At 41.3% G+C, this 10,363-nt stretch overlaps 1 protein-coding gene across 1 annotated transcript in view; it reads left to right on the top strand.

Moving 5' to 3' along the window:
- The first annotated feature begins 5,414 nt into the window (after window positions 1-5,414).
- The window catches only part of LOC121280075, a 45,014-nt gene continuing 40,065 nt past the window's right edge, over window positions 5,415-10,363 (top strand). Inside the window, exons 1-4 of the mRNA XM_041191703.1 lie at window positions 5,415-5,759; window positions 7,131-7,265; window positions 8,840-8,964; window positions 9,627-9,695. Of these exons, the coding sequence (XP_041047637.1) occupies window positions 5,418-5,759; window positions 7,131-7,265; window positions 8,840-8,964; window positions 9,627-9,695 (671 nt within the window). The 5' untranslated portion in view covers window positions 5,415-5,417. The remainder of the gene's footprint in view (window positions 5,760-7,130; window positions 7,266-8,839; window positions 8,965-9,626; window positions 9,696-10,363) is intronic.

The raw sequence follows: 10,363 nt of genomic DNA, 5'->3' as shown, positions 1-10,363 counted from the left end.
AGTGCGCTGCATGGCACCCCACCCTCCTCCAGCCCACTCCACCAACCAATTGGTGGCAGCTTTGCCCACTGAACTGTTTGCTGTGCTCTCAGCTTAAGCACAGGTATTCTCCTATACCGCACTGCAAGGCTGCACTCTCAGCTTGGACCATGGGGAAGACTGGCCCAAACTGGGATGATGACATTGAGAGGGGCTGTGAGCACCTCCAGCAGTGACTGCTCCATGGCTAGCTTTAGCAAGGAGATTGTACAACATGCCCAGTCATCCAACCGTTCTGCAGTCCATTAAAGTGCTCATTACTTTGCAGCCTGTGCCTGAGAGTTGAAAACATCTGGAGGATTTGATGGCACTTTCATGCCTCTGCATTGTTTGAGTGGACAGAGAGGCTAGACGCCCAACTCCAATTATATCAATGTGGCTGTGTCTGAACTGTCCCAGTTGCAGAGGAATCGTCACATTATACAAGGTGTCCCTAATGCGTGGTCGCTTCCCTCGCCCACTCTACCCCCCGACCCTGAATTCTTGTGCACTACCTTCAACCACAGGGCAGCCCTTGGACCCCTCCCCCAAGTCGCCTTGACCACGGAGCAGACCTCTCACCCCGCCCACCCCACTCAAGTCACCTCAATCGCAGGGCAGACCTTGCCGCAACCACCCCCCCTCTTAAAAATGCGCCTCAACCTTCAACCGCAATGTTTTCTGTGTACTCATCTCTGTGTTCACCTCAAAGTGCAACCCGCTAAATATATGCTGTTGTGAAACATGTCAATGTGCTTTCCCACCGATGTAGGTGATCGATCCAGCGAGGGGCGGCGGGTGGTGGTCGGTGGGGGGGGGATTGATTCCAGGGGGCTGGCCTAATAGTGATATGCAGATGTATTACAATGAGGTTCCCGACATCTGATGACAGGAAACATGGCCCACCATTGGTGGGCTGAGCAGACGATCGCAAACACGTTTCACACACTGTTGTGAAACCAATGGCGCCATGTTGTCTGCTCACACCACTGAACACACCTGATGCAGCGGGCATGGAAAATCCAGGCCATTATATAATAAAAATGACTCCAAGTCATGAAAGGAGATAAAAGTTGGTCAAAGAGGTAGATATTAAGAAAAATCTTAAAGGAGGAAAGGGAGGTGCTGGAGATGGACATATTTAAAGAGGGAATTCCAGAGCTTAGGACCGAGACAGCGGAAGGCATGACCAGCAATGGTAGATTGATTAAAACTGACAATTCTCAAGAGGCCAGAAATAGAGTAGGGCAGATACCTCAGAAAGTTGTAAGACTGCAGGGGATAACAGAGTTAGGGAGTGACGATTAAGGCTGTGAAGGGATTTTGGATGAGATTGAGGATGAAAATTTTAAAACTGAGGTGTTATTTAACTGGGAGCCAGTATAGATTAGCAAGCCGACCTGTGAAGGAATTTTGGATGAGAATGAGGATGAAAATTTTAAAACTGAGGTGTTGTTTAACTGGGAGCCAGTATAGGTTAGCAAGCTGACCTGTTAGGGTTGACGGGTGAATGGCACTTGGTGTGAGTTAGAACACAGGCAGCAGAGTTTTGGATGACCTCAGGTTTACAGAGGGTAGAATGTGAGAGGATGGTCAGCAGTGCATTAGAATGTTCAAGTTTGAGGAAACAAAGGCATGGATGAGGGTTTCAGCAGCAGAAGAAATGAGGTAGGGGAGGAGACAAGCAATGTTACAGAGGTGGAAATGGATGGTTTTAGTGTCGGCTCTGATATGTGGTTTGAAAGCTTATCTCCGGGTCAAATGTGACACCGAGGCTACGAACCATCTGATTCAACTTCAGAATTTGCCAAGGAGAGGTGTGGAATTGATGGTGAGGGAGGGCAAGTTTGTGGCAGGGACCGAAAACAATGGCTTCAGTCTTCCCAATATTTAATTGCAGGAGATCCAGTACTGGATGTTAGATAAGTAGTCTGACAATTTAGAGACAGTGGAAGGGGGTGAGAAGTGGCGGTGAGGTATACCTGGATGTCATCAGCTCATGTGCAAACAGATGATGTCACTGAGGGGCAGCATGTTGATAAGATGAAGAAGGGGTCCAAGAATAGATCCTTGGGGGGGGGGACACCAGAGCTAAAGGTGTAGGGGTGGGAAGAGATGCCATTCATTGGCTATGATTAGATTGAGAACAACAGAACCAGACAAGTTCATTCCATCCAGTTAGATGACAGTGGAGAGGAGTTGGGGGAGGATGGCATGATTAACTGTGTCAAAGATTGGTTGAGAAGGATGAGGAGGGGTAATTTAGAGTAATGTCAGAGCTATGTCATTTGTAACTTTGCTAAGAGCCATTTTGGTACAACGGCAGGAGTGGAAAACTGTTTGGAGGGATTTAAATATGTAGCTCCTGTGAAAATGGGCAATAATTTGAGAAGTGACAACATGTTCAAGGACTTTGGACAAGAAAGGTAGACTGGAGATAGGGTGGTTGATTGGAAGGACAGAGAAATCAAGTATTTTTTTTTATTATTTGAGGAGGGGATGATGACAGTGAATTTGAAGGAGAGAGGGACTGAACCTGAGTTTACAATGTTCGGGGACATGGGAGCCAGGAAGTGAAGTTGGGTGGTCAGTAGTTTAGTGAGAATAGTGTTGAGAGAGCAGGAAGTGGGTCTCATGGACAAAATATGGGCATGAAGAGGGACAGGAAGGAAACTAGAGAAGGAAAGGTTCATTCAGTAAACTGAGGGGAACCTTAGACGAGGTTTGAGTTGGCGAACTCGGATAAAGGAGGGATTTGACAAAGACAGCGCAGACAGTCTCAATCTAAATCCCCAAAATCCCTGAGTTCCAGTTGTTGAAGGTGAGGGTGGAGGAGGAAGGGGAGAAGGGTTTAAAAAGACAGTTTAAAAAGTAGACAAATGAATTGAGGGGATACTTTTGCATTCCAGATGATCCTACAATAGTCAGCAGCTTTCGCAGATCAGGGTTTTAACAGGTATAATACCTTCTAAAAAGTAATCCTGATAACAACAAACTGAACATGCATCATTGTCTAAAATTATTATATTTCCTTCGCTAGAGATGGTACACATTTAAGCAGCATAATTGTGAACAACCATTGACCCTTATTAGCATATTAGCTACAAAATAAACCAATTTACTTTGTTTTCCTTTATTCTTTCATGGGATATGGGCATCACTGACAAAACCAGCATTTGCCACCCATCCCTAATCGCCCTTGAACTGAGTAGCTTGCTAGGCTATTACAGAGTCAACCACATTGCTGTGAGTCTGGAGTCACATATAGACCAGATTTCCTTCCCTAAAGGACATTAGTGAACTATGTAGGTTTTTACAAAAATCAATGATAGTTTCGTGGCTACCATTACTGAGACTAGTTTTCAATTCAAGATTTATTAATTGAATTTTAACTTCTCCCAGTTGCCATGGCTCCAGAGCATTAACCTAGGCCTGCTGGATTTACTAGTTCAGTGACATGATCACTACCATCTCACCATAGAATTAAAGTTTCGATCAATGATTTGCAGTGCAAGAATTCTGGAACATCTCCACAATATGGTACAAGATGTCCTTTGTGAGAAAATTGTTGAGAAATGAGATTCAGGGTTTTAGAGTTTATTAACATGACATTCTGAAGTCAGGAATGAATTTAGGACAGCTTTTTCCGGTCGGCAAACGGGGCCAGGGGCGGGGCCAGCTTGCCGATGCGTAAAATTACACAGGGTGATGTCAGGCATGCGTCCCGACATCTCCCTGTGTCATTTAGATGTCAACGGCCTTTTAAGGGCATTAAAAAAGTAATTGAAATAATTAATGGACCTGCCCATCCAACCTTAAGGTGGGGGGGGGGTCAGGCTAATAGCCCAGGCGGCCTTCCGACAAAGCATGAGACCTCATCCACATGTGGGATGAGATTTCATGAGGGATTTACAAATTTTGGAATATTTTAAAATAAAAGTTATGGACATGTCCCAGCTCATGGGACATGAGGGGACACATTTGGAAAATTTTTTGAACCCTTTAAAATTTTTTTACAGCTTTCATCGATCTCCCTGAGGCGGCACTTTGCCTGAGGAAGATCTGTGCGCTCTTTCGCCTGCATGCACAAAAGAGTGCACTCCCGGCTCAGGGAATCCCCCCCCACCACCCCACCCCCCCCCCCGCCCCCCAGCACAGGGTGCACTCAGCGCTTCCGAGCGGATGTCACGGTGGACAGGCCTTAATTGTCCTGCCCACGTAAAATGGCGGCATGCCCCCGAGAGTGGGCGCTGATCGGGAACCTGCCTGCCCCCACTCACTTCTGCACAACCCCCACCCCCCAACTGAGGGAAAATGTTGCCCTTAGTGTTCCTTAAAATAGCAATTCAATAGGCGAAGTGGTAGGGAGAAAGGCATTAGAATGGTCAAGCATGAAGCCTGGAAGGAACATGCTTGATTCAGCCTTCTCTCATTTGGAATTTTGTTCGGATCTTGTGTGCTTATCAGAAGGAAGGAAGACTTGTATTTACGGCGTTAGAAGTGCTTATTGCAGTTTGAATCATGCTTAGGCCAATATTGGATGATATATACCAACTCCAGAACCCAAGCTGAGGAAACCTTGATGTGTTTAAATTCTACTAGTTTTAGTTATGATGCCTCTAAAATTTAGCTTTCACTAACTTTCTGTTTCGAAAATACCAGGGTGGAACTGGTGCGTATATTGATGACAACATATGTAGTTGGCAACTGTGGCAGGAATATAACACCAAAGTAGTAGGTTGTCTTGGTGGTGGAATAGTCTGGGCAAGTGGAGGAGATCAAGGCCTATGGTTACTGAGTCAGGGGAATGTGCTTGATTAATATTGCCAATAGAGTTCGTTGAAAAGAAGTGGAGGACATTTGCGTGAAGAATAAACTTCAGCACAGAACTGATGGGCAGAGTGGTCTGTTGCTGTGCTGTATATTCTATGTAAATTCCAAGAAATAATATAGTGTGTGTGTATGTGTGCTTGTTCCCCATTGATCATGTGTCAAATACATTATTGGTCCTAATCTCTGGCAATTTAAATGGATAGAAATATATGTAGTGCCTAGAAATTTAATATGCTTCATGCAGCCTTACGTTTCAGCTCAATTTATCATGATGAAAACAATAAAAATGAACTTGAATCATAACTTGACATAAAAATGCTTTCCTTTCAAAGTTACGAGCTGTTAAAGTTCAATTTCAGAGTTTGCCAAATATGTCAAAACTGTAAAAAATGGAGCAATTTCCCCCCCAGTGAAATACCTCCTGTTTCACAGGTCAGGCTTTGAGTGGACCATCACATTGAGCAGAAGGAACCTGCTCAAAGTTTCAATATTCTGCCTATAGCGTTAAGCAACCGTTACCATATATTAGGCACTGGACGAAAAGGGAATTACACACTCTAGCTAATATGATCGGTCTTTTGTTGCTCGTGCCCGTTTTCCTTTGCATCTATGTAGTGAAGAATCTGCTGCAGGAAGACCCAATACCATTAAATGGAAGGTATTCTGTTCCAGGGAGATGGTATGCATTGAAAGAATTACTTGCTGTAATCCTTTACCATATTAACAGGAGGAAAAATAGGACGGGCACTAAAACTGACCTGGAGAGAGAGAACATGGGATTGGGCCACAACAGAGCAGAAGAGTTCCGCATTGGAAAAGATGGAATTGAAAGTAGAGAGACTGGAACATTTCTGGGACCTTCCTCTGAAGAAATGAAATGTGTTCCAAAGTTACTAAACCACCCTCGGGTAAGGTTACTAATTTTTAATGTTGCATTAATAAGCTTCACATTATCTAAAATAGCCCATGCTCTGAACCCATATACACCCTATACTACGTTTCAAAACTGACTGTGTACTTCATCTTCTAAAAAATGAGACATCTTTTGTAGACATTGCAGGAGTCTTAACTTCACAACAGTTTTATGGGAGCAGTTTTACATAATTGGACATATTGTAATGGTCAACTGATGTTAGAGGTTAGGCATATTTAAGATTCACTAAGTGATTGGCCAATGATATTTAGATCTTGGATTTATAATTCATCAGTAAAATGCTGTTGAAGATCAGCTTCAGCTTTATCTTTTCATACTGATAGTCTCCAAAGTTATTCTACCCCATATCCAGCATTCTCCCCAGTTAGACCATCCAGCACCTATACTTTCCACAATAATTCCACAGAAACACATTCCTTGTTACCCAAACATTCCGGTGGCTAACTATTCTGTGTTTACGTTCTCCCACTTTTACACTATCTTGTACCTACATTCTCCTGTGGTTAGATGATCCTACAGAACAGAATATATGTACCTCACTAACTTTACTAACAACAATTGTGTTCTACAGACAAGATCCAAAAAAGATTGAGAATGAGTTGAGCAAATTGCTAGAAAGTTATCAAATAACTGCTGATAATGTTGTATAAACTGACAGGAATTTATTTTGAGGATTTTTTAAAAAATGGCAGAAGATTAATTTGGAAAGGGGATACACAATGGAAATTATTCAACCATTTTGCTCACAGTGTAGTCTAAAGTTTTGATGTTAGTGATCAATAGGTTAGGTTTATTGCCTGCTAGCATGATGCATTAAACACTATTGCCTATTGGAATCAATTGGAAGGCATGACCAAGAATAACTTCCCTATGCTTGAAAGTTCTGTACTCAAACATTTTCAGCCCAAGACCATAATAAGGAAATAAGCTATGCTTAATCAGATCACTTAAGTGGTCTTAAGTGTAACATTGAAGCATGGAAATATTTATGGCACAGAAGATCATTCAGCCCATCATGTCCGTGCCGTGTATAACTATGTCCTCAGTGTTCAACATTGTATTGTGACCAACATTGTTATAATAACTGCTCAATTAATAGAAATTCAGAGGAAGTATGCTCAGGTCCTCCTCACCTAAAGAGGAGTACATCAGGGTACTGGAGCTGTTGAGGCTACAAGCATAGATGCCTTTAAGTGAGAGTTAAACAAGCAAATGGGGAAGCAAGGAATAGAAGAATAAACTGTAATTTTTTTTTGCAAGATCATTGTATTAATATATGGCTTAAAATTTGGCATATAGTACACAGCAATAATGCTTAAACTCTTTCTACTCTACATTTTTCCAGGCTATCAACTCAGTTCACTTCATAGGTTTTACAGAAACAGATAAAACCTTATTTGTCCTACGTCTTTGCAAAAGACCAAATGGCCTGTGTGAAATCTGGCTGTTCCTTCGAGTTGAAGGGATTGGAAACTTTGAGGTAAATAATTTTGATTCTGGGCTATTGATAACTACTGAAAACAAGAGCCTAACATATCTTTCAAATTGTGTAATAATTCACATTTATTAAAAAATACAATTTTACAATAATATTTGCATGTAACTGCAGAACACAGAATTTAATATATCCTTTAACAACATGCATGTAATTATTGTATCTATCATTCATTTATCTGCCATACCTCACTAACATTTTCAACATTATTTCACAATGCCAAATCTCAGCATAACAAATCCTGATATTGTAAATGTTCATTCCAACTAGAAGAGAACAAACCACAGGACAAAAAAACAGATGAGAAGAACTGATCTGCTTTCCTTTAATTTCACCAAAGAACTTTAAAAAATAGCATTTTTGTAACACTTTAACATACATCTTGTGGCATATCACAGGCAATGAATTTCTTTTGAATTGAATGGTCAAACACCAAAGGCATCAATGCATAGCAAGATCCTGACAACCTGCAGATAATATCAATTATGAAATAATCTTTCTTTTTGGTGGTGATGGTTGAGGGCAGAATGTTAGCCTGGATACCCGAAACTTCCCAATGTTCTTTGCATAATGAAATGATATCTTCTACATTCACCTGAACAGGCACACGTTACTATGGTTTAATGTTAGCTCCTACATTGTACACTTTTCCAGAACCACTTCATCCAATTCATGGGGAGTTGGAGCCTATCCCAACAGGCAATGGGCGCTGGGCGGGATATATAGCCAGGACAGTACACCAACACACACACACACACACACACACACACATACACACACACACACACACACACACACACACACACACACACACACACACACACACACACACACACACACACACACACACACAACTTACCACAGCCAATCCACATAACCAGCATGTCTTTGGACAGTGGGAGGACACCAGAACACCCAGAGGAAACCCACACAGACACAGGGAGAACGTGCAAACTCCACACAGGCAGACACCCTGGAGCTGTGAGGCAGTAGGCTAACCACTGCACCACCGTGCCACCCATTGTAACACTCATTCAGTACTATATTGAAGTGCCAGCCCAGAACACATGCTGAAGCCATGGATTGGGGCTTTATCCACAACCATGATTCAGAAATGAGAGTGGCACCAACTGAGGCAAGCGGACACTTGTGGGGTAGACTTGCATAAGCAAGCCATTTAAATTGTACCTGAATGGCATAGTGTGCTTCAGCTCAAATATTTCAAACACAAATAAATGATGGATGTTAATGGAACTTGTCAGTAATTTTGGTTTCAATTTATTCAAATGATACGGAACTTTCAGAGATATGTAGAGAATTCAAAAAAGACAAATGGGCTAAAGGAAAAAGACTGAGAAAAAGAAAAGTTGACAGAAAAGTAAGTGCCCTGTTGTAGTCAGGATACATTTTGTGAGGGGCCTTCAATAGTTAACCTATACTGTAATCCTCAACCAGGTTATATGGCATTTGCATAACATTTTTATTAAATTCCTACACTGATGCAATGCCTCAATATCTTTGTGAAGACTATGGTAATAGCGTAGCTCTCAATCTTTCAGCATCCTATCCACCCTGATGCACTCATCAGTGCAGAAAGTGAGAAATGCTGGAGTGGAGGTGGTCTAAAACTGGAATGCCTTGAACCATATCGATGGTGGCGAATTTCCTTTAATGGGCTTCTAAGGTCAGTACCGGTTAAAACCTGGCAGTTTTCAATAGTAGCATGATGTTGCTCACATTGTTGAAGATATTTTTGTTACAGTCACTGGTGAGATTAGTTTAAATACAGCAATTGAAATGAGAATCTTTATCAGAAACTTTAAAGAAGTATTTTCACATGAGTCAGTAAATATCATGGTACGGTTAACTTCAATACCATTCTTAAGACTTGTAGCTATCTTTGTTAAATAATAAATAGTGATGAGAAATTAAGAAAACAAAATAATAATTTGTTTAGTGCTTTTCACAGCCAACAAATTACATTTGAGATGTAGTCACTCTTGCTATGTGGTGAACACAGAAGTCAGTTTGCAGGCAGTAATGAGACATCTGATCCGTTAATCTGTTTTGATGGTGTTGGTTGAGATAAAAATGTTGGCCCAGACATTGGAAAAACTCCTCTACTTTTCTTCAGATTGGATCATTTACATCCAACTGAACAGGCAGACTGGAAAAGTTTTCCATCTGATTTGGAATAACTTGTGCGTTTTACATACATCAACATTTCTTTGATATAGTCATCTACATCACTTATTGGAAATGTAATGGTAATAGCCTTAATGCTGGGAGTGGTGTTAATGGTTGCCTGTTTTTCAGTTTATGTAATTTTATATTTTTGTTTTACAGGAAGGGACCATGCAGACATGAATGGAGAGAAGAGGAAGGAGAACTTCTTCATGTTAAGTTCAGATTTATGTACGTTAAGTAAATCATGAAAAAAATTATTTTAAACAGTATCTCTTTTATTTCTGTGTGATAATAAACATGCATGAACTTTTCTGAGCTTGAGGCCTAATCTCCATTATTTTATTTTATAATGAGCTTCACTGAGGACTGTATTTCATCCTTATTAATGTGGAAATGGAGTTTAAAAGATCCCTTAGCAATAAATATATTTTGTTATACAGTAAATTTTGTTAAGGACAAATATTAGTGAGGCTTCTTCTGCACTGCAGCTCTTAATTTGTGATCAGCCATGATCGTATTGAATGGCGGGGCAGGCTTGAGGGGCTGAACTGCTTACTCCTGCTTCTAGCTCTTATGTTCTTATGTGTGTAAATAGAATCCAAATAGGTATTGGCTTTGAGGTCTGCTCTATGAAGACATTAATTGAGCCATTGATCTAGTCATAGCATAGTTTGGTCAGTGAGTGTGGGTTTTCAAGAGGAGTCATGAGCCAAATTTGCAGAAAGTAGGCCTTGTCCTCAAGCAGTCAGCCTCTACCTACTGTGCACGAGCAAACAGAGAGGAGGATGGAGGACTGGCACAATATAAGAGCATCATCATAGCTACCAGGAAAGTGACCACAGACCTACATGACATATTGCTGGTGAGCACACATACCACATTAATAGAGAGCAAAT

This window comes from Carcharodon carcharias, chromosome 7 (assembly GCF_017639515.1).
Source record: "Carcharodon carcharias isolate sCarCar2 chromosome 7, sCarCar2.pri, whole genome shotgun sequence".
Classification (NCBI taxonomy): domain Eukaryota; kingdom Metazoa; phylum Chordata; class Chondrichthyes; order Lamniformes; family Lamnidae; genus Carcharodon; species Carcharodon carcharias.
The sequence above is the reverse complement of the archived record's forward strand: the minus strand, read 5'-3'. Positions and strand labels throughout refer to the sequence as shown.